This window comes from Xenopus laevis, chromosome 8L (assembly GCF_017654675.1).
Source record: "Xenopus laevis strain J_2021 chromosome 8L, Xenopus_laevis_v10.1, whole genome shotgun sequence".
Classification (NCBI taxonomy): domain Eukaryota; kingdom Metazoa; phylum Chordata; class Amphibia; order Anura; family Pipidae; genus Xenopus; species Xenopus laevis.
This window is the reverse complement of record NC_054385.1, coordinates 1,161,852-1,185,673: the sequence shown is the minus strand read 5'-3', so window position 1 is coordinate 1,185,673 and position 23,822 is coordinate 1,161,852. Positions and strand designations below refer to the sequence as shown.

At 48.4% G+C, this 23,822-nt stretch overlaps 2 protein-coding genes across 5 annotated transcripts; one reads left to right on the top strand and one right to left on the bottom strand.

Moving 5' to 3' along the window:
• Window positions 1-23: 23 nt before the first annotated feature.
• Window positions 24-12,663, top strand: elk1.L (ELK1, member of ETS oncogene family L homeolog). 4 transcript variants are annotated; one of them, XM_018229361.2, is made up of 7 exons: window positions 24-193; window positions 646-746; window positions 6,022-6,230; window positions 8,072-8,503; window positions 8,881-9,279; window positions 9,504-9,605; window positions 9,693-12,663. In XM_018229361.2, exons 3-7 carry the CDS (start codon window positions 6,024-6,026, stop codon window positions 9,789-9,791), a joined length of 1,239 nt encoding a protein of 412 aa, XP_018084850.1. In that variant the 5' UTR covers window positions 24-193; window positions 646-746; window positions 6,022-6,023; the 3' UTR covers window positions 9,792-12,663. The 4 variants fall into 4 exon arrangements, 3 of the variants coding, with proteins under 3 accessions (XP_018084850.1, XP_018084848.1, XP_041428197.1); XM_018229359.2 differs by lacking the exons at window positions 24-193; window positions 646-746 and adding an exon at window positions 4,977-5,115; XR_005963180.1 differs by lacking the exons at window positions 24-193; window positions 646-746 and having other exon boundaries at window positions 5,253-6,230; window positions 9,693-10,950; window positions 10,991-12,663.
• Window positions 12,664-15,887: 3,224 nt separating this feature from the next.
• Window positions 15,888-23,294, bottom strand: lrrn1-like.L (leucine rich repeat neuronal 1-like L homeolog; the record flags this gene model as incomplete). Its single annotated transcript, NM_001096499.1, is given in 22 exon segments — window positions 15,888-17,899; window positions 17,901-17,906; window positions 17,908-17,912; window positions 17,914-17,936; window positions 17,938-17,952; window positions 17,954-17,957; window positions 17,959-17,964; window positions 17,967-17,988; window positions 17,991-18,003; window positions 18,006-18,014; window positions 18,017-18,037; window positions 18,039-18,043; window positions 18,045-18,066; window positions 18,068-18,073; window positions 18,395-18,406; window positions 18,408-18,420; window positions 18,422-18,425; window positions 18,427-18,435; window positions 18,437-18,440; window positions 18,442-18,445; window positions 18,447-19,021; window positions 23,266-23,294. Coding segments are annotated over 21 exon segments (2,088 nt in total), but the record flags the coding sequence as incomplete, so codon positions are not given.
• Between the last annotated feature and the right edge of the window lie 528 nt (window positions 23,295-23,822).

The window sequence follows — 23,822 nt, the reverse complement described above, 5'->3', positions numbered from 1 at the left end:
AATAATGAGACTACTGAGGCCTGTGTGTGTCACGTGATTAGTCAGATAATAATGAGACTACTGAGGCCTGTGTGTGTCACGTGATTAGTCAGATAATGGGGACAATGTGTGTCTCTCTGCAGGAAGGTGTTAGAGAGCCGGGATGAGGTGTATGAGAAGATCAGTCAGTACCTGCAAGTGAAGAATGTTACAGGTAAGTCCTCACTCACACTCCAGCTCTATATCCTCCCATACACTATACAGCTCATATTAGAGGCTCAGCCCTGCCCAGTTTCACTCAGCAATCAACTGATTATTCCGTTACCTGGGAAACACTCACTTTATTTGGGTGGGAATATGGGGGCTGTTGTGCCAATAATCAGGGATAAAAGGAGCTGTTGTTTCTGCAGGAGCTGCCCCCCCCGACACCCTGCGCTCACAGCTCCACCTGGACTCGAACTTCTTTGTGAGTGCGGAAGTGTGTCTGGCACCCCACTTACTAACTAACCCCCCCATTTACTAACCCCCCCAACTTACCAACCCCCCACTTACTAACCCCCCCCCATTTACTAACCCCCATGCCCCTGTGACCCCCATGCCCACTATCCTCCCCTGCGGATGCAACTTTGCTGCTGCTTCTTTATCGCTCTCTTCTTCCCCCTCCAGCCCCGACTTCTCCAAGTTCTACTTGGCTTTGGATTCTACTTGGAGCTGCCGCTGCCGGAGGCCCTGAAATTCATTGAGAGGAAAAACAAAATGCTGACTGAGTAAGGTTGCTCCGCCCACTGGTGCAGAGGCCCCGCCCACACACCGGTCACTCTGCATTGAGATGATGCTCTCATTTGAATATGCAAATTATAAGTGGGCTTCCTTTGCTATTGGCTGGATGTTGTGCTTGAAACAGGGGTCGCGTGGGATTCTGGGTTACACAGGCTGTCCAAGGGGGTTCTTACTGCGACACTTACTGTGTCATTTCTGGGAAACCATGAAACGGGGTTGTATTGTACTTCTCCCTCCCTTTGTGGGTGATGTAAGGTCTCCTCCCACTCTTCTCTTTCAGGATAAGTGACAGTTTGTCTAGAGACGCCGCAAGCATTAGAGCTTACATCAAGCTGGGACTGGAGGAGAAACACCAGCAGGGGGAGCTGTACGACTGTGTGTTGTGCTCTCATTAATGGCCTCCTTACACACATATATATCTGTCCCAGTGAGCTTACAATCTAAAGTCCCTATAGCATTCCCATCAGTCCCTGCCCCAGTGATCTTAAAATCTAAGGTCCCCATCACATTCCCATCAGGCTGTGCCCCAGTGAGCTTACAGTCTAAGATCCCTATCACATTCCCATCTGTAATAAGCAAAAGACGTTCTCTGCACTGCCTTTTTAGCTTGTCAGGAATGCATCAAATCCTCTTCTGTGTATACCGCTATCCCAATATCCAATATTTCATTTACAAATGAGGAGAGCACTTCACAGTAGCAAAACAAATGCTGAGGTTGTGTTTATTTAAGGATAATACTACACATTCCCATCTGTCCCTGACCCGGTGAGCTTACTATCTAAGGTCCCTATCTCATTCCCATCTGTCCTTACCCCAGTGAGTTTACAATCTAAGGTGACTATCATATTCCCAGCAGCTCCTGCCCCATGAGCTTACAATCTAAGGTTCCTTTGACACAATGTAGGGGCAGTTACCCTGCTGGTATGTGTTTGGAGGGTAGGCATAGAAATGAATTGGCCGTGGCATTCTCTAACCATAGGGATGTTGTGTTTCATTAATGGAGGGAAGCAGTGACTTGACTCCATGTTGAGTTTGGATTTGGTTCCTGTAGAGAGTGTGTGGCCCTTGTTGGGCTCCTGCAGCTGCCGTTTTATTGTAAATGATGAGTCCAACAATAAAATCCACTGATGCACGTGTTACACACTGGAATTTGGCAGGAATGCCGCTCCTCACTGGGGGGTGGGGGCTCATTAACCCTGCGCAGAGAAGTGTTGGGGTTTCACTGGTGTTCTGAGGGGGACATATTTAGCCCGCTTATTTTGTGGCCCCAGACACTTTCATCTCTGTGTGGCCCCAGACTGGTTTGTACCACCTGCATTTGGGGTCTTTTTCCTTAGAATCAGGCTATTTATCTGGGAGAATTTAGGGTGCCATGGGTTTGTTACCCCTGCCCTACCTGAAATTACCTGGATCTAGAGGATTCAACTGAACTATCTACTAGCCATTGGCCTAGAGAAGGTCTAGTCCCTGTGGACTCGGAAGGCATATGGTCCAATTCCATAGGCAAACATAATCATGGGCATATGCTCAGATCCTCCACATTCGCAATTTTCAAAAGGTCTTGCAGATGAGAAAAACAGATTTTGTTATTTTCCATTTTGTGAGCTCAGAGCTGTGTGGGATATGGACCAGGGTTCAGTGGAGCACAACACTATTCCATTGAGTATCTCCACAGGCCTCCATGGTTCCAGCCACAAGTTTCAGGGCAATGTTGGGGTCAATAATGGTAGCCGTAGGTCTAGTCAGATGGGCCCAGTGAAAATTAGGAGCACCCCAAACAGTATTTCTATCTGTAGATCCCTGTCTGTAGGACAATGCTCAGTTGGTGGATCAGCAGCTCCAGTCTCTTGATGGCCATTTCCTTGTTCCTCAAGCCTTGGACAGTCCTGACAATTGGATGTGTCGGGGTCAGTTGGAAAATTCAGGTAGCCCAGGGGTCAGTTAAAAAATTTTGGAGATTGGGGCGATCAGAGAAGCTGTTTGGGTAATTCAGGGTGAGCTGAGGGGTTTCCTTTCTCTAGATTCAATGTAACAAGACTTTGGCTGTAGTGTATCTAGTCCAACAAAAAGGCACCAGGATATTGCTGCATAATATGGACCATTTTTTCTCTGGGGCCCAGGATTGTCTTTAGGATTTGGTGCCCTCTCACTCTCCTGGACCCAGTTACAGTTGAGCTGCAATGTCTTGAATCCACATGAGTAGTGGGAGCTGTATCCTCTTCAATTGACCATGAAGTTGGGCTTCCCTCAGGTGGACCTGTTTGAGTAGATTGGATCCCAGGGCACTAGCTGTAGAAATTTTGGCACAAAGGTTTACTAAGCTTTTTTTTTTCTTAGGGCTCTGAAGAAAATTGTTTAAAGATCACAAGGTAAATTGACCCAAACACCTTGGGGTTTTTTTCCATTGGAGCTGGATAGAAGATGATTATTCTAGTTGTGGCATGACCCAATGGTCCTTGGTCTGACCATGGTTCTTTCACATTGTCCTGAGGAAGAATCCACCTCGAGTCAGACCAAATCTCATGAGCCTTTGGGCGCATCTAATCCATGTGAAGGTCCTTCTTGAGGCTATGGGCTACTGCTAAAGGAATATGAGAACTTGGGGCTCTGGCTTTCATCAGAATTTTCCTCTTGACCCCGGCTCCCGATATTCATCCAAGGGATGAACTTGTTCTCCTCACATTGGTCTCCAAAGGTTGGAACCTGAAGCTAAAGTCTATAGCAGCAGTTGACCCAGACATACATCATGTGCTCAGTTGTGAGGGTCAGTTAGAGTTTTGGTTCCAGTTTCAAATTTCTTGATTTCCAAGTGGATTAGATCCTGAGGGCTCAGTTGGGCTCACTCCACCAGGAGACTGGCTATGTATTGGGCAGCAGAAGCACAGTGTTGGCCGATTCTATTGGCAGAGCATGATCTTGGTCCGACTTTGGCCATGTTAGCCAGAGTGAAGGACTATGAGAAATTGGTCTATTCTGGAATTTCTTAATTAACTCTTTTTCTGTGCTAGTTTGGTCTGTTCTTCCCTCCCAAAAGTTACTGGGGTATTGTAAGCCTTGGTACTTGTCACTGGGGCTGGAGGCATCTGACATTTATTAAATCCATTAGCTGAGGGGGCTTCTGACTGAGACTGAGGAGAATGATGGGATTTCTTGTGACATTGGGAAGGGGCAGACTATCACAGTAAGTAAAGCAGATATGGCATAGGAAGGGGTTCTTTACTGTAAGGACAGTCAGGTTATGGGATTCCCTACCAAGAGAAGGGGAATGAGCGATTCATTGGTGGGGAGGAAAGGAGATCTCACCATCAGCATAGGAAGGGGTTCTTTACTGTAAGGACAGTCAGGTTATGGGATTCCCTAACAAGAGAGGGGGAATAAGTGATTCATTGGTGGGGAGGAAAGGAGATCTCACCATCAGCATAGGAAGGGGTTCTTTACTGTAAGGACAGTCAGGTTATGGGATTCCCTAACAAGAGAGGGGGAATAAGTGATTCATTGGTGGGGAGGAAAGGAGATCTCACCATCAGCATAGGAAGGGGTTCTTTACTGTAAGGACAGTCAGGTTATGGGATTCCCTACCAAGAGAGGGGGAATAAGTGATTCATTGGTGGGGAGGAAAGGAGATCTCACCATCAGCATAGGAAGGGGTTCTTTACTGTAAGGAGGAAGGGGTTGAGATGAAGACAAGTGAAGGCTAATCCCATAGTGATTCAGGCTCCAGTGCAAATCTGAGGCAAGAGAAGAGTTAATTGTGTGTGTTTGGGGCAGGGAAGGGTTAAGCTGTTGCTGCTCCAGTCTGGGAGTTGCTATGGTAACAGCAGGGCAGGCAAGGGGTCTCTGAGCCAATCATTGCGCTCACTGAGGCCCAGCCCCCGGGTTGTGTGTGGGGGTCAGTCAGTGACACAGCGGCGGGGATGTGGGGTAAATAGTGAGATTTGTGCAGTGGAGGAGTGGCCAGTGTCCCAGGCGGAGCCGTCACATGACCCCTGATAACCCGCAGACACAGCGAATAGTAGAATTGGCCCGGGGTATAAGGAGGCTCCGCTGTTTGTCACCCTCGCGCCCCGCCCCCAGTCCGTCTCGGCCCCGCCCCTTGTGCGTGTGACGCGCAGCCCTGAGTGTGAGGGGGAGACGCGGAGGCGGGAGAGGGACTGATGCTGCTGCTGAGGGACACGAAGCCTTCCTTCGTCTCCTAGTGCCGCTTCTCTCCCCGAGCCCTCCTCACACCTTCCCGCCGCTGCCATGTCCTTCCGTGCCCTCCGGGGGGCGAGAGCTTTGCGCTGTGACTGGGACTCGAGCCGCGTCCCCTGAGACACACACAGACGGCTACCGGGGAGGAGGGGCGTCATCTCTCAGGTGAGACATTGGTCCCGCCCACTCACACTGTCCCCTACATCACCTGCTCACCTCCCACCGGCTCGGCTGCCCCACAGTAACAACTGCCCCACGCTCCCTGTTGCCCAGCTGTCTCTGTGCGTTGCCCAGCTGTCTCAATGCGTTGCCCAGCTGTCTCTGTGTGTTGCCCAGCTGTCTCAATGCGTTGCCCAGCTGTCTCTGTGTGTTGCCCAGCTGTCTCTGTGTGTTGCCCAGCTGTCTCCGTGTGTTGCCCAGCTGTCTCCGTGTGTTGCCCAGCTGTCTCCGTGTGTTGCCCAGCTGTCTCCGTGTGTTGCCCAGCTGTCTCCGTGTGTTGCCCAGCTGTCTCTGTGTGTTGCCCAGCTGTCTCAATGCGTTGCCCAGCTGTCTCTGTGTGTTGCCCAGCTGTCTCAATGCGTTGCCCAGCTGTCTCTGTGTGTTGCCCAGCTGTCTCCGTGTGTTGCCCAGCTGTCTCCGTGTGTTGCCCAGCTGTCTCCGTGTGTTGCCCAGCTGTCTCCGTGTGTTGCCCAGCTGTCTCCGTGTGTTGCCCAGCTGTCTCAATGCGTTGCCCAGCTGTCTCCGTGTGTTGCCCAGCTGTCTCCGTGTGTTGCCCAGCTGTCTCTGTGCGTTGCCCAGCTGTCTCTGTGCGTTGCCCAGCTGTCTCTGTGTGTTGCCCAGCTGTCTCTGTGTGTTGCCCAGCTGTCTCTGTGTGTTGCCCAGCTGTCTATGTGTGTTGCCCAGCTGTCTCTGTGTGTTGCCCACTCACACTGTCCCCTACATCACCTGTTTGGCGACCCCACCTGCTACACAGTAACAACTGCCCCACGCTCCCTGTTGCCCAGCTGTCTCTGTGTGTTGCCCAGCTGTCTCTGTGTAATGCCCTGACTCTGAGTCTCTTTGCTGTGACAGTCATGGACCCCTCTGGGACCCTGTGGCAGTTCCTCCTGCAGTTGTTGGAAGAGCAGACCCACCGGCACCTCATCTCCTGGACGTCCAACGATGGCGAGTTCAAGCTCTTGGACGCAGAAGAAGTGGCCCGGCTGTGGGGCCTCCGCAAGAACAAGACCAACATGAACTACGATAAACTCAGCCGAGCCCTCCGATATTACTATGACAAGGTGAGCTTGTATTTACTAGTAATGCCAGTTGAGCAGCACTCTCACTTGTTACCATAACCAGGTGAGCCGCACTCTCACTTGTTACCATAACCAGGTGAGCCGCACTCTCACTTGTTACCATAACCAGGTGAGCCGCACTCTCACTTGTTACCATAACCAGGTGAGCCGCACTCTCACTTGTTACCATAACCAGGTGAGCCGCACTCTCCCTTATTACCATAAGCAGGCGAGCCACACTCTCACTTGTTACCATAAGTAGGTGAGCCGCACTCTCACTTGTTACCATAACCAGATGAGCCACACTCTCCCTTATTACCATGAGCAGGCGAGCCGCACTCTCACTTGTTACCATAAGCAGGTGAGCCGCACTCTCACTTGTTACCATAAGCAGGTGAGCCGCACTCTCACTTGTTACCATAAGCAGGTGAGCCGCACTCTCACTTGTTACCATAAGCAGGTGAGCCGCACTCTCACTTGTTACCATAAGCAGGTGAGCCGCACTCTCACTTGTTACCATAAGCAGGTGAACCGCACTCTCACTTGTTACCATAAGCAGGTGAGCCGCACTCTCACTTGTTACCATAAGCAGGTGAGCCGCACTCTCACTTGTTACCATAAGCAGGTGAGCCGCACTCTCACTTGTTACCATAAGCAGGTGAGCCGCACTCTCACTTGTCACCATGACCAGGTGAGCTGCCCTCTCACTTGTTACCATAACCAGGTGAGCCGGACTCTCACTTGTTACCATAACCAGGTAAGCCGCACTCTCACTTGTTACCATGACCAGGTGAGCCGCACTCTCACTTGTTACCATAAGTTGGTGAGCCGCACTCTTACTTGTTACCGTAACCAGGTGAGCTGCACTCTCCCTTATTACCATGACCAGATGAGCCGCACTCTCACTTGTTACCATAAGTAGGTGAGCCGCACTCTCACTTGTTACCATAAGCAGGTGAGCCGCACTCTCACTTGTTACCATAACCAGATGAGCCACACTCTCCCTTATTACCATGAGCAGGCGAGCCGCACTCTCACTTGTTACCATAAGCAGGTGAGCCGCACTCTCACTTGTTACCATAAGCAGGTGAGCCGCACTCTCACTTGTTACCATAAGCAGGTGAGCCGCACTCTCACTTGTTACCATAAGCAGGTGAGCCACACTCTCACTTGTTACCATAACCAGGTGAGCCGGACTCTCACTTGTTACCATAAGCAGGTGAGCTGCCCTCTCACTTGTTACCATGACCAGGTGAGCCACACTCTCACTTGTTACCATAACCAGGTGAGCCGGACTCTCACTTGTTACCATAACCAGGTAAGCCGCACTCTCACTTGTTACCATGACCAGGTGAGCCGCACTCTCACTTGTTACCATAAGTTGGTGAGCCGCACTCTTACTTGTTACCATAACCAGGTGAGCTGCACTCTCCCTTATTACCATGACCAGGTGAGCCACACTTTCCCTTATTACCATGACCAGGTGAGCCACACTCTCACTTGTTACTATGACCAGGTGAGCCGCATTCTCCCTTATTTCTCCCTTATTACCATAACCAGGTGAGCTGCACTCTCCCTTATTACCATGACCAAGTGAGCCGCACTCTCGCTTGTTACCATAACCAGGTGCGCTGCACTCTCGCTTATTACCATAACCAGGTGAGCCACACTCTCCCTTATTACCATAACCAGGTGAGCAGCACTCTCCCTTATTACCGTGACCAGGTGAGCCGCACTCTCCCTTATTACTCTGGCGAGGAGAGTATTGGGTACCTGAGTATGTAGTAGTATTATGTTACCTGGTGCCATGTGGGAGATTATCTCTGGATCTTTCCTTATTCTAGAACATTATCAAGAAGGTGAGCGGGCAGAAGTTTGTGTACAAGTTTGTTTGTTACCCTGATCCTGGCAACGGCGAGGTCTCCAAAGAAGATGACAAATACCGGGAGACTGTTAACGAGCCCAACCAGCCCCCCAAATCAGCCGACAGCTCCACCTTTGTCCCTAAGATGGTACGAAGCAGCTCAAAGACCAGTCGCAATGAGTACATGCGTTCCGGCCTCTACTCCACTTTCACAATCCAGTCTCTGCAAGCGCCACCTACAGGCCAGCCGAAGACTAGCAAGCTAGAAACCCTTCCTTCCACTGAAGCTCCGTCCCCACTGCAGGTGAAAGGGCAGAGTTTAGAGGTATCGCCGTATGAAGCTGTGGAGCAGAACACTGAAGCTCTGTCTTTAGAAGTGAATATTCACAGCTCCGATGATCTCCAATTACAAGTAATGTTCATTTCAGTGGCGTTATACACTGTGCCCCTATTACTGGCTCTGTATAGAATGGCCCCCCTGTAATAACTGTGCCCCCCATTACTGGCTCTGTATAGAATGGCCCCCCCTGTAATGACTGTGCCCCTTTTACTGGCTCTGTATAGAATGGGCCCCATATTCTCTAGGGGTATATAGTAAATGATCTGCCATTTGTCCTACATAGTTATGTAGTGACTGAGGTTTATCTAAGACACATGTCCATGGAATTGGGGCACACATGACCTGCAGTTTGTTTTGGGGTATGCATGACCTGCAGTTTGTTTTGGGGTACGCATGATCTGCAGTTTATGTAACAAAACCTCCCGTTGGCGTTTGTGCCTGTGTCTCAGGTGACGGTGGACCCCCCCACGCCAGATATTAAGGTGGAGGAGGCAGTAGAAGACCCTATTGTTGGAAACGAGAGCCTCTCGGAATCTCCCTTGTTTCCCACGGTTCTGCCGGAGCTGAAGGTTCCAAGTTCAGAATCAGCAGTGACCCAGGAGATTCTGGTTGTGATCGACTCGCCAGACAAGGAGGACGTTAAGATGAAGAGTGAGCTGACTGGGCAAGAGAAGGAAGACTCTCCTTCCCCGGCCTCTTCTGTTGAGGGGCAGTCGATAAAAGGGAAGAAGCCAAAAGACCTGGAGCTCCCATACTCTGCTGTGATTGGCCAGGAAAAGATGAACACCGCTATGAACTCCCTTCTACCCCCGGGCAGCGCGTCTTCTGTCATCACCTCCCATTCCCTGGTGAGTGCAGTTCTGCCTTGGAGAGAGGTACTATGTATATTTGCTAGCAGTGGGCGGGACTAGAGTACTCTGATTTACATAGAATCCAAACAGTGGGCGGGACTAGAGTACTCTTGGTTAACATAGAATTCAAGCAGTGGGCAGGGCTAGAGTACTAATGGTGGTAGTAGTATTATAGAGAGTTACACCCTGTGAATCTGAATGTAATACTTTTCTGCTTGCAGACTCCCCTTCTGCTTACCCCAAGTTCCCTCCCGCCTTCAATACACTTCTGGAGTACCCTGAGCCCTATTGCCCCCCGAAGTCCAGCAAAGCTCTCCTTCCAGGTAAGTTACCTCTGGCCTATCAGAGACATGGATGTAACGCCCAGTAGGTGGGACAAGCCACTCATTGGTTACTCCCTCTCCTTCTAGTTCCCGACAAATGGCAACAACCAAATTCACGTTCCGACCCTGAGTGTTGATGGGCTTTCTACTCCCGTCGTCCTCTCCCCGGGACCTCAGAAGCCATAAGGAATCCGTCCAGCTGACACCCCTAAGCTTTTCCTGCAGAATAAGGGATATTTGGCCATGGACGCCTTTTCCGCCCACTTGATCTCCACGGGAGTTTCCCGGGATCCAGAACCTTCTTTACACCTTTCTTTGTTGAAGGAGAGACTTGGGCTCCACTAGTGTTCAGACTGCTGCACCATGTGCCAGTATCTATTATGGTCCATAACCTGGATTTCTGTTTATTCAGCAGGTAGAGAGGCCACGCCTCCAGCAGGTAGAAAAGCCACGCCCCCAGTACTGATACTCAGGATTGAGCATATCTGCAGTCGCTAGCAGCAGTGTTGGAGGCCAGTAGATGGACATGGTGGTTTTATTGATTGGACAGATCCTCTCATTATTTCATTATCCGAGAGGTCTGTTGTTTTATCAGGGAATCGGCCAATGGCTTCTTTTGTAACAAGAAGAGACAGGGAATTGGCCTATGGCTGCTTTGTAACAAGAAGGGACAGGAAATTAGCCAATGGCTGCTTTTGTAACAAGAAGGGACAGGGAATTGGCCAATGGCTGCTTTTGTAACAAGAAGGGACAGGGAATTGGCCTATGGCTGCTTTGTAACAAGAAGGGACAGGAAATTAGCCTATGGCTGCTTTGTAACAAGAAGGGACAGGAAATTAGCCAATGGCTGCTTTTGTAACAAGAAGGGACAGGGAATTGGCCAATGGCTGCTTTTGTAACAAGAAGGGACAGGGAATTGGCCAATGGCTGCTTTTGTAACAAGAAGGGACAGGGAATTGGCCAATGGCTGCTTTTGTAACAAGAAGGGACAGGGAATTGGCCAATGGCTGCTTTTGTAACAAGAAGGGACAGGGAATTGGCCTATGGCTGCTTTGTAACAAGAAGGGACAGGGAATTGGCCAATGGCTGCTTTTGTAACAAGAAGAGACAGGGAATTGGCCTATGGCTGCTTTTATAACAAGAAGGAACAGGGAATCGGCCAATGGCTGCTTTTGTAACAAGAAGGGACAGGGAATCGGCCAATGGCTGCTTTTGTAACAAGAAGGGACAGGGAATCGGCCAATGGCTGCTTTTGTAACAAGAAGGGACAGGGAATCGGCCAATGGCTGCTTTTGTATCAAGAAGGTACAGGGAATCAGCCAATGGCTGCTTTTGTATCAAGAAGGTACAGGGAATCAGCCAATGGCTGCTTTTGTATCAAGAAGGGACAGGACATACTTGAATAGAGGGGTGGAATTCCGTGCACAGGTCCCGCTGCCCTTCCTCTGTTTCTGTTTTTTCAGAAATGTTTTTTGTTTTATCCCGTTCCCCTGGTACCAGCAGCTGGAGATATTTTTCTACTTTGCTGCAGATAAAGGGAATGGGGTAATAGTTTTCCTACTGAGCCATGCACCAGGTGTGCACCGTGGAAGGGCGTCAACGCTAAGAACTTTCTACAACCAAAAAGATTAATAAATGGAAAAGCATTCCGAGTAACGGGAATGTCCCGCGGGTGCTGGACTCTTGTACGCACAGGATTCATTGGCTCCTGGACAAAGATTGCAGCTCCCCATACAATATGGCGCTGCCCAACTGGTGGGACAATATGGCGGCCGTCTGTCTCGTTACTGCCTGCTCTATCACAGATCCTGGTTCTGCCAGCGACGACACTTCTTAGCTGCTCTGTCATTCTAAAAAGAAGGTCTATTTTTTGGGATATTTAGCTATTTTTCTGAAGTTTCTCTATTTTATGTCAGAGGTTGTATCTGTCCGGTCCGTATCCGTTGCTAGGAAACCAGGATCTCTCCATAATGACTGTAGGAATATGCAGATTTCTTGTGTCTCAGGAGAGCAGCACAAGCTTTGTCCAGTGGTCCCAGGTGGAAAATGAGGCCTGGTTCTGTTAATTTATGAGCTCTCACTTTCTATCTGGGTCGGGCTGTGGGTTTGTGCCCATTGGCTGCCTGCTTGGGGTTTCATTTACTCACTGATCAATCGCCGCAATTTACAGTAAATGTATATTTTTCTATAACCCATAAAACTAAGTGTAATTGTGCATAACCCTAACGGGGCCCTAAGGGTCCCACTTGCTATATCTGGGTACACTGGGGAGCCGGTTCTGCCTCACGTTCCTTTCCTCCTCCCCAAACCTGTGTAATAAGTCTGTACCCCCCCCCCAGTTTAGATGCCCCATTGGACAGTCTACATGTCACATTCCCTTTGCTTGTATCCAAAGAGCTCCTCAGGGATGTTCCACTGATGCCAGACAGAGAGGGGGAGCCCGGTGATACCTCCTGAACACAAGGTATTGCCTGGGCATTTATTGCTTTATTGTTGACCGGAACGTGTGGTTTATTGGGGCTCACTCTCTGCTGCCAAAGGCCTTTCTCTTTGTACTATAAGGGCGTCTTGTCCTTGAAAGGGCTTTGGGGGGAAAATAAGGGATTTTCCTGGGGTTTTCGAGTCGCCAGCTGTGCTGCCTTGGCATTTCACTGGCTAATTAACGCTAATTAACAGTCAATAATATACATAATGTTGTTTCTGTGATTCCATTAGCAGCTACCTGCTGTACTTACTGTTATCTAGCGCAGTCTTGTGCTTTACTTCCTGCTTGTGGCTTTAGCTCCTCCCACCTTTGGGAGGGCCTTGGTCAGAGAGAGGTAAACGGATGAATACGGGATGAGCCCCACCTTGTGGAAGAAAGAAGGCATTGCGTTTTCAGGCGTCTGCTTTCACTTGGAAGACCCCCAAATCAGAGTGTGAGTAACAGGGCAAGTATTTGTAACACGCATATTATTATAGTGAGAGTGAGAGCAAATCCTATTGGCTGCTCTAAATTCTAACGGTGGGCTCTCGCTTTTCCTCTGTTGTATCAGAGAAAGGGGGAGCTTTAGGGTTACCCCTACAATTTCTGCACGTGGGGAACTTTTCCCCTTTTGTTCAGGGGGGTCCTGATGCTTTTTTTTTTTTTTACTCAGAATGCATTAAGCCCCCCTTTTGGCTAATTATTTGTGGGGGTGCAGCAGGTTTGTAGCTAATTACTTGCAGTACCTTTTGTCATTACTATTGTAATTTGACTGTAGGGAATCTTATGGGGGCAATTAGTGATTTCAGGGAATCACTTTGGAATGACTAAATCCCCCCCCAGAAATGGGGTGGTGCCCATGTTAATGTGTTGCAATAAAGGGATGACTGTAGGTGCTGCTTCCCCTTTATGCTGCTGGTTGTGTTCAGGGAGAATTGCAGGGAGGGGACACATATACACGGGTAAGTCCCGGGGTGGGGGTAGAGTTTATAATAAAGATTATTATATTATTATATAAAGATATTTGGATATTTTTAGCCTTAATATGAGTGCAAGCGCTTTTGTTCTCTGCTGGGAGTGATTGTAGCAGTGCAGTGTCTCGATGTAGTGCCCCCGTCTGGTGCCGTGTAGTAAATGCAGTGTCTCTGGACTTCGGGGGACTCCCGAAAGTTCTAGTAGAACCCAGTTTCCCTGTAGAATCCCAGGCATGGATACTGACACTCTTATAACCAGGGTGTAAGTCTGGCAGCTCAAGGGTTAAAGCATACGGCCAGTAAGAAGCCTCTATTGAGGTTATTGGCCTTGGAAGTGAATGTATATGGAGCGCTGGCACCTTGGTGCATAGGTGCTGCCCGTGTGCCAGTCTCTGACATTTGCTGTTTATTTCATATAGAAAAATGGGCAGTGCCAGTTTTTGTGCCAATCAGCAGAGGGAAGGGACAGGGAGTCTCTGGGCCACGGAAATGCTCTTGTGGTTTATTTAATCTTGGCAGTGCCAGGAGGGTGTTATTTAATCTTGGCAGTGCCAGGAGGGTGTGAGTAGACTTCATTACATTCACGTATTAGATGTTCCTACAGCTGTGGCACTACAATTCCCAGCAGCCTCTGTTAGTGGGTGCGGGGAATTAGACACAGCTGAATTTGTGCTTGGACCAGTAGTGCATTTACGTGGGCAGGGTTTGTTGCCTGTTTGTTGACATTGGGGCAGTGCCAGGCTGCTGTGGCAGCAGTTAGTCCTGCTCTGTGTGTGCCAATCAGCTGCAGCTGTTTCAGTGTAGGTTTTGCTATTTCCTGTTCAGAATGTTTTATGCAATATTTTCTGTGATTTCCATATCTGCCCTGCCAGTGCTGACCCGTGTGGTACTGAAAGGGTTACCTGGGTATTTACTGCTCTTAGTGCAGATACCTTAACCCTACTCTGCTAAAATTGACCGCTTTCTTATGTGATGAACGAGATTTATTAAACAAAAGCTTTTTCTAATGCACACACATACAAACCATATCCCGTCCAATCAACACACACACCCCCCAAGTCCCATCCAATCAGCTTGCACACTATGTCCCATCCAGTCAACACACACACCATGTCCCGTCCTATTAACACTCACTATGTCCTGTCCAATCAACACACATGGCGCACTATATCCATCCAATCGACACACACAGCTCATCATGTCCCATCCAATCACAATGAGCCACTGTTGATGACATGGTCCAACTTGAAGTTGAATGTGAGCTGCTAATGTCTGGGGAGTAGGACACTTGGCAGAAAATGAACACGGGCCCCTCGGAATCTATGGATTCAAAAAGCAGCAGCATCTTTATGCGTCTCACAACAGGCTCCTTAGTGCAGCCCCCCCATACCCGAGCAGCATTGTTTGCTTATAGCTTAGGAGGGAGGGGACTGAACCGAAAAAGTCTGGAGCTGTCTCTGCCTTAAGGGCTAAACTATATCAGTGACTTAAAACAGGACTCATTGTTTCCTATGGGGCAAGGCACACAACCTGTCAGTTACAGCACAGACTAACCTTAGAAACACTGGGTCCTGTATTCAGCCCGTATAGGAATTAATGGCCATTATCTACTTCTCAGCACAATGACACACATTATGGGTTCCTGGGGGCCACGTGTTCATTTTCCGAGCCGTTTTGTCATCTCAAAACACAACATACACTTTCATGAAAATAAAAGCTGTTGCAGTGCAACATATAGTTGTATCAAGGGTCCAGCTTGTTATACAGTTGTATCAAGGTCCGACTCATTATACAGTTGTATCAAGGGTCCAGCTCGTATTACAGTTATATCAAGGTCTGACCCCATCACATGTTTTTATCAAGGTCTGAATTATTATACAGTTGTATCAAGGTCCGACCCATCACATGGTTTTATCAAGGTCCGACTCATTATACAGTTGTATCAAGGGTCCAGCTCGTATTACAGTTGTATCAAGGTCCGACCCATCACATGTTTTTATCAAGGTCTGAATTATTATACAGTTGTATCAAGGTCCGACCCATCACATGGTTTTTATCAAGGTCCGACTCATTATACAGTTGTATCAAGGGTCCAGTCGTATGCTACCAGATGTATCAAGGTCCGCCATCACATGTTCTTTATCAAGTCTGAATTATTACTGCAGTTTTATCCAAGTCGACCATCATCAAGTTTTTATCAAGGTCCGACTCGCATTACCCTAATACAGTTTTATCAAGGGTCCAAGCTCGTAATTACAGTTGTATCAAGGTCCGACCCATCACATGTTAGGGTTCCACCTTTTCTGGTAAAAAGGATCCGACCATCCATATTTTGCAGTTTTTCATTGTAATTCCATCAAGGCATCATTTTACATTTCAAGGTCTTGTCATTATTGTATCAGGCAAGAACATGGTTTATCATAATTTTATTCAGAGGTCTGAACGTGATATACAGGGGGTTGTATCAAGGGTCCTTGACCCATTCACAATGGGTTTATTATTATAGGTCCGACCTCATTAATAAGAGAATTGTAGGCAGTTTGTATCAAATGAAGTGATCGTACCTCATGCTACTATTAATCGTTTTAGTTCAAAGGTCTGGGTATTCATTGGTAGTCACGGTTTGTTATCAAGGTCGTCTCATTTAACAATTAATATGCAAGGTCTTGTCCATTAAACAAGCTGTATCGCAGAGTGCTTTCTTGGGAAGAATATTTTTGTAATATTCACTTATATGTTATTTGTGTAGCGTTAGCCCTGTAAATATATTTTTTTAACATGATGGATTCCTGCCTTCCGTGTTTCTTGTATGTATGTGATAGTAGTCGGCACTCGCATTGTGTGTCATTCTCACTATTGTATCTTAAAAAAGTACCGAACGATACTCAGAAAAGATGTACAACGGCACAAAGACACCCCATTATACTCATTGGCACGCACTCGCCACAGACTAATAAGTTCTCATGTCCCCCTTTTGGTAGCCAGAGCTGTCCCTCTCCCCATTGGCCCAAACATGGAGTTCTGATAATGTCTGTAGCATTGGTTGCCTCTTACATACCCCTCTGTGTATTTCGGGGGTGCAGAGGGGACAACAGTATTGGAACATAGTTTTGAAACCTCCAAAAAAAGTCTTGTTGTTTATGTCTGGGGTCTCCAAATGTCCTCATTACCTGGGCCCCATTGGGCCAAGTAGTTCCCTGATGGTGGCCAAACTCGTCATATTATGGACACCACATTTAATTCCAACTGTATAAAGGCTCTCTAAGCCCCCCATTATATTCTGGATCCTGTCATCTGTAACGAGGAGACCCAGGACTCGACTGGCAGAGTGCAAGTCTCTTAAAACCTGCCCACAAAATACTGAAGGTGGGTACGTGGACACCTTGCTCACATTTGCTTGGGTGAAGGTTGCTCTAAGATCTCCACTTTAACATTGTAGCGACAAAGGATTCTAGCACTGCCACTTTGTGTCTACACATTGACAACTCATATTTGCCCCACACAATTCTGCCCCTTTTATTGTTAAGGCTGCCAAATAAACGTCTTTGAAGTGTCAATTTGAGCCACTGATGGGAAGGTCTTGTCTTCCTGGGGTGGGGCGAGAACGGGTTGCTCTAGAGTGCTCTCCTTCTCCTTGTCTAGATCCCCTTCCCAAAGACTAATCAGGGGTGGGTAGAACTCATTCAGGGGTATGAAGGGGGCATTCTGCATGTATTTTTTCAAGGAGTGTCCGCAACTGTTGTGTCTGCAGTAACACCCTGCGTATATAATAACTGCTGCCATGCATATGGCAGCTACTAGGGAACCCAAGGCAGCTGAGAGGGCAATGCTGAATGGTCGACCTACCACTGACATAGAGAAAGAAGCATCTCTAGTGGTTATGTTGAGACAAGACTGTTGACTTGGTTGGGACACTGAGGAGACAGTGAGGCAGATCTCGTATTTGGTGGATGGCTGAAGGTGGGTGAGGTTGTACTCTTGTATTTCCAGGGGGACCTTGGCAGTGTAACTTATGTAAGGGTTGTGGATCCTCATTGTAGCTGAAGACCACTGGAAAGGGACCAGAACATTTGGGGAAACTCCTGACCGACTCAGCATTTTCCATTCCACCACTGCAAAGTTTGAATGGACCATCTTGGTGACCATCAGTAGACTCATTGCCTCTGGTTCTTGAGTTCTGTTGATGGAGACAAACACACTTTTGCTGTCGGTCCCGTCAGAGTTCCACATCTGGCACGTGTATGATCCCGAATCTTCCTCCACAGCGTCCATGATTTCTAGCGATCCTCCAGCATTGATTCTTACTCTCCCATTTGTCCCTATTACCCGTTCCCCATGCGGCGTTATCCAGTAGATCTCGGGCTTTGGGTGGCCACTAGCCTGGCAGCTGAGTTTTACTGGTTGGTGCCTGGCAATTTGTAACTGGGATGGGATCAGGTGGGTATCGATCAATGGCGGGCATCTGTTCAGCCATGCCTGACCCTGAATTTCCTGAAAAAGGTGTCCACTGACCAAAGGTGGGTTAACGCATAATGTCGCCTGGGCCTCAATAAGTCTGAGCTTGGACAGGCCTTTCCAGCAGTTTTGGCAGTCACAGCGAAGGGGGTTGCTGTACAAGCTGATCTCAAGTAGTCCTGGTAGGGTCTGGAATATTTTCAGTGGTACCATTGCTAATCGGTTATTATTGAGCAGCAATGTCTTTAGGGCACCTAAGTTACTGGAAAAGGCTTCAGGGTCTAGGTACGATAACCTTGGGTTATTGCACATTTCCAGCTTAATCAGCTCTGGGAGGTCCTGGAAGGCCCCAGCCTCTACCCGTTCCAGTTCCTCCATGGAATTCAGGCTCAGCTCCTCAATAGTGCTGCTATGCCCGGTATAGAGAGGTCGGTCACCTTGTCTGTGGCCCCATATGCAGCTGATTGAGGATTCTGTGTGCCAGGCAGGTGCTAGCGACCAGGAATCTTGTAGCAGATATCTACGTCGAAGTTCTGAAGTTGCTTGCCTTGGGCACGGTCTCTGTTAAGCGGGTGATTCGAGTAGCAGTACTACAATGGCCACACAGAGCCCTCAGAGGAGAAATGAAGGGAGGAGCGGACTAGGGACGGACCACTCTCCTGCGAGGAGTCGCGGCAGCGACTGATGCAGGCCTGCGTACTGTTAGAGAACACTGAAGTAAGATAATCAGCGAAGTTTGCGTAGATAGGACCAACACACTAGGTGATGGCAGAGGAGCGGCCGAGCTGTGATCCAGTATGACTGCTGGTAAATAGTGCCGAAGAGGACGCATGAGATGGAAGAAGTATGTCGTTAGCTTCGGTCAATAAATCGGCTATTGACTGCATATGCCAATCTAGATTGGGGAGTGTCTCAAAACCATGCTGGTCAATAATCTGGTAAGGCGATTTGGCATTTAGATGTAGTCTTAAGAGCCTTCCCAAACCTGAGAAAGCCCTCGGGCCGATGTAGCTGATCTGGTTGTGGTTTATGTAAAGTTCCTCAAGGCTTCCAAGGTCCTTCAAGGAGTAGTCTGGCAACTCTCGGAGCTGATTCTCTTCCAGATAGAGGGTGATGAGCTGGGAGAGGTTGGACACACCCAAGTCGTCAATGCTTTGAAAGTGATTCTGGGAGAGGTCCAACTCAGTGAGGTTGCTCAGTTCTTGGAGTTCCCAAGCTAAGTGTGAGATCTTGTTGCTCTGGAGAAGTAGGACCTGGATGTCGCTGGACAGGTTCTCAGGGATGTGAGTAAGCAGGAGGTCATTGCAGTCAACTGTCTTGGCTTCGTGATACACAGACTGTGGAGTGAACCAAGGTCGGGTCTCACAGACACACTGGGGGGGACATCCTCCCAACGAGCAGAAGAAGACGGAATAAAGGACAATCAGAAAAAGATAAGTCTCCATCCAAAGAGGGTGCTGCTTTATCCTCCAACTCCCAGTCTGCTTTGTGTGGAGCATGGTGGGGCAAGACAGGGGGCAGATCTGCAAGGGTAGAACAGGCAGAATTAAGGCCTAGCAATTAGGAGAAGAGGGGCACATGCAAGACCTGAGCTCTCAGTGTCACTTTCATCCCTATTCCATTCCACCATCAACACCTCTTTGTGTCTTGCCACCCCCACCCAGCCAGCCAACCCCCTTGCTTCGGCCGATTTCTTTCCTTTCCCTGCTCTTCTGACGTTGCCATGGCAACAGCCTCAGCACTTTCTCTTAATGACATGGAAAATCAAGTCACGTTCTTAACCCCTCGGCTGCTAAATGAGACCCCCAGCTACATCTCAGTAGGTCACAAGGAGCCATTCCTAGAAACATTAACCCCCACCCCTCCAGCAAATCTGCCACATTTCAGCCACATTCCTACTGATTGGTCGCAACTTACTGTCAGGCAATTGTATATGCCGCTGAATGTGTTGTCTGTGCCATTATGGATACTGAGTGGTTAAACACCCCTGCCCTTCAGTATGAATTAACTGGGAATTATCTCTGCCTGTGTGCCCTGAGCTTATTCATAGGATTCATTTCTGCCTAGAACCATATATTATGGGATGTCTCAGAATGTGCAATATAACTCACTAATAATATTTATATTGGCCTTTTGTGTGGTATGTACCTTATTGTGTGCCCAGAACATTCCTTCTCTGTATATTTGTATTTATACTGTACATATGGGAGGAGGAGGTGCCATATTGATTCCCTTAGACAGTACAGTATGAGGGTATAGCTTATTGTGTGCCCAGAACATTCCTTCTCTGTATATTTGTATTTATACATATGGGAGGAGGGAGGTGCCATATTGATTCCCTTAGACAGTACAGTATGAGGGTATAGCTTATTGTGTGCCCAGAACATTCATTCTCTGTATATTTGTATTTATACATATGGGAGGAGGAGGTGCCATATTGATTCCCTTAGACAGTACAGTATGAGGGTATAGCTTATTGTGTGCCCAGAACATTCCTTCTCTGTATATTTGTATTTATACATATGGGAGGAGGAGGTGCCATATTGATTCCCTTAGACAGTACAGTATGAGGGTATAGCTTATTGTGTGCCCAGAACATTCCTTCTCTGTATATTTGTATTTATACATATGGGAGGAGGTGCCATATTGATTCCCTTAGACAGTACAGTATGAGGGTATAGCTTATTGTGTGCCCAGAACATTCCTTCTCTGTATATTTGTATTTATACATATGGGAGGAGGGAGGTGCCATATTGATTCCCTTAGACAGTACAGTATGAGGGTATAGCTTATTGTGTGCCCAGAACATTCATTCTCTGTATATTTGTATTTATACATATGGGAGGAGGAGGTGCCATATTGATTCCCTTAGACAGTACAGTATGAGGGTATAGCTTATTGTGTGCCCAGAACATTCCTTCTCTGTATATTTGTATTTATACATATGGGAGGAGGTGACATATTGATTCCCTTAGACAGTACAGTATGAGGGTATAGCTTATTGTGTGCCCAGAACATTCCTTCTCTGTATATTTGTATTTATACATATGGGAGGAGGAGGTGCCATATTGATTCCCTTAGACAGTACAGTATGGGGGTATAGCTTATTGTGTGCCCAGAACATTCCTTCTCTGTATATCCCCCCCCAGCTGGTGACATTCTGAAAGCCAGAAGTGCTGAGTTCAGTCCATACTGTGCTTGGGGGATCAGGAGGGGAGGGGAGAGTGGATTTTGAGATTTCAGCACCAGGGACAGCTCATGCATATAAGACATACAGGGCCCCTCACAAAGAGCTGGAGGGATTTCTATCATTTATACACTAGGACAGTGATCCCCAACCAGTAGCTCGTGAGTAACATGTTGCTCTCCAACCCCTTGGATGTTGCTCCCAGTGGCCTCAAAGCAGGAGCTTATTTTTGAATTCCAGGCTTGGAGGCAAGTTTTGGTTGCATAAAAACCAGGTGTACTGTCAAACAAAGCTTCAATGTTGGTTGACAATCCACATAGGGGCTACTAAATGGTCATTCACAGCACTTATTTGGCACCCCAAGAACATTTTTCATACTTGTGTTGCTCCCCAACTCCTTTTACTTCTGAATGTTGCTCACGGGTTGTAAAGGTTGGGGATTCTTGCACTAGGAGCACAGGTTCCCCTTGCACATGCCACTTCCTGCCAGACCCGTGCCTTGGGCAGATAGAGCAGGAAGTAGAGGTGCACAGAGGTGCTCCAGGGTCTGGCAGGGTCTGTATTCAGTGCCGTATGTTGGCATCTACAGTCAGGGACAGGCTGGAGCCTAGGAAATGTGTGTCCTATGTTCTCTCCTACCGCCCTCCCCAGTTAAAGCCTGGCTGTAGTGTGTGTAGTTAGGAGGGCGAGTTAAAGCCCGTCTGATGTGTAGTTTGGAGGGTGAGTTAAAGCCCGTCTGATGTGTTGTTAGGAGGGCGAGTTAAACCCCGTCTGATGTGTTGTTAGGAGGGCGAGTTAAAGCCCGTCTGATGTGTAGTTTGGAGGGTGAGTTAAAGCCCGTCTGATGTGTTGTTAGGAGGGTGAGTTAAAGCCCGTCTGATGTGTAGTTTGGAGGGTGAGTTAAAGCCTGGCTGTAGTGTGTGTAGTGTAGTTAGGAGGGTGAGTTAAAGCCCGTCTGATGTGTAGTTTGGAGGGTGAGTTAAAGCCCGTCTGATGTGTTGTTAGGAGGGTGAGTTAAAGCCCGTCTGATGTGTAGTTTGGAGGGTGAGTTAAAGCCTGGCTGTAGTGTGTGTAGTGTAGTTAGGAGGGTGAGTTAAAGCCCGTCTGATGTGTAGTTTGGAGGGTGAGTTAAAGCCCGTCTGATGTGTTGTTAGGAGGGTGAGTTAAAGCCCGTCTGATGTGTAGTTTGGAGGGTGAGTTAAAGCCCGGCTGATGTGTAGTTAGGAGGGCGAGGTAAAGCCCGGCTGATGTGTAGTTAGGAGGGTGAGTTAAAGCCTGGCTGTAGTGTGTGTAGTGTAGTTAGGAGGGTGAGTTAAAGCCTGGCTGATGTGTAGTTAGGAGGGTGAGTTAAAGCCCGTCTGATGTGTAGTTTGGAGGGTGAGTTAAAGCCTGGCTGTAGTGTGTGTAGTGTAGTTAGGAGGGCGAGTTAAAGCCCGGCTGATGTGTAGTTTGGAGGGTGAGTTAAAGCCTGGCTGTAGTGTGTGTAGTGTAGTTAGGAGGGCGAGTTAAAGCCCGGCTGATGTGTAGTTAGGAGGGTGAGTTAAAGCCTGGCTGTAGTGTGTGTAGTGTAGTTAGGAGGGTGAGTTAAAGCCTGGCTGATGTGTAGTTAGGAGGGTGAGTTAAAGCCCGTCTGATGTGTAGTTAGGAGGTGCCAATGCCTCTGTCCCTGCCAGCAAGTGACTCATCCGCCTTCTCCCTCACATCAACCAGCGCATGAATATTCATCATGTCTCCCATTATCTGACATCATTGTCTCCAGGCTGGTGCCAGCCCATCTGTACCCATGAAGGGCACACAATTCACCCACAATACACCCGGTGCCCAACCAATGGCAGATGAATGGTGTATGAGGGACGTCCTACACAAAGTGAGGCTCATGCTTATGGGGTTAAACCTTACAGAAGGGCTCAGCTGGCATTGGACAATCTATGCCACCCAGTTGTTACTGTAGACCCGCTATAGTGCCACCTGCTTTATCATTTGTAGCCCTCAGCCCCCTCCACTGCTCAGGGCCCTTGTGGGGTTAGACTGGCACTTCCCTTTATCCTGCTGCATGCCCTGTCACCCGCAATATTACCAATATATTCCCCCCTGTGCCAGGGTGACCTCGGAGGGTCAGTGCCACCTAGAATGTATGTGAGTGGGGTGTCTCTTTAAATGAACTGTCAGTGCGTTGCCCTTTGAAATCACTTGTTTTTGTGCACTCCTTAACAGTTGCTATGGTTGGTGGTCTTAGCAACCAGGGTGACTGTGTGGCTTTAATTTGCTCAGTTATTTCTCATCTCCCTGTTCTGCCCTTCCCTGCTCCTCTTCCTTACTGTCATTTAGACAAAGGCAGGGTTGCTAGGGGCAGGCTGCTTAGCAACCTCCATGCAGTTTAATCTCACAGCAGCAGAGCATCCTGGGCTTGGCACTGTCTGTGTTCCTATAGGAATTCTATTACTTTCCTGACAATCCGGGGGCTGAGCCACAGGAGAGCACCATGCATTGCTATTAGCAGTGCCCTGTCCCTCTTGCTGGCTGCTGTGCATGCTGGGAATTGTAGGAAAGAGGAGGATCAAACAGACAAAGGCTCCTTACCGTGCAGAATGGATTCTCCCACAATCCTTTGCTCTGTCTCCTGTGTGTCCTGCCGGTCCCTCGTGTTTCTTTGTGCTCCGCTGTTTTGTGTCCGTGACAGATAAAGGGAGAGGCCAATCTGATGGGTTCCGGGGCAGCCAATGGCAGGGCTGGGGGTGCAGCAGCCTGGCCAATCGCAGACGGGAGGGGGCAAGACAGACTGGCAGCGGCGGAGACGTCACACAGGCCAATAAGAAGCAGCCGGTAACGAAGCTCATATAGAAACTGACAACACGCTGTGACCTCACAATCAATATGTATGAGTTCACCCAATGGCATGGAGCCTTAACCCTTTACTGACACATGAGAGAGAGACCAACTGCAATTGTGTCAACCCTAATAATTAATGGCAATAATAATTATGTGACCTCCCCCACATTGGCACGTGACTAGTGACCAGGGCATGTTATTGGGGTGCAGTTTTTGCTGCAAATGGCCTGTGTTTTACCCCCCATGCTCCAGTAAAGACACTAATTAGTCATCTTTGTTATTGGCTTGTCTGGGGCACAGCATTGCAA

What these genes read in the sequence shown, in the direction of transcription:
- elk1.L (XM_041572263.1), top strand. Translation starts at nt 5,253, where the DNA reads ATGCGTTGCCCAGCTGTCTCTGTGTGTTGCCCAGCTGTCTCAATGCGT. An exon ending in CCGATGATCTCCAATTACAA is followed by an intron (nt 8,504 to 8,880) that starts GTAATGTTCATT and finishes CCTGTGTCTCAG; the next exon opens with GTGACGGTGGACCCCCCCAC. An exon ending in TCATCACCTCCCATTCCCTG is followed by an intron (nt 9,280 to 9,503) that starts GTGAGTGCAGTT and finishes TTCTGCTTGCAG; the next exon opens with ACTCCCCTTCTGCTTACCCC.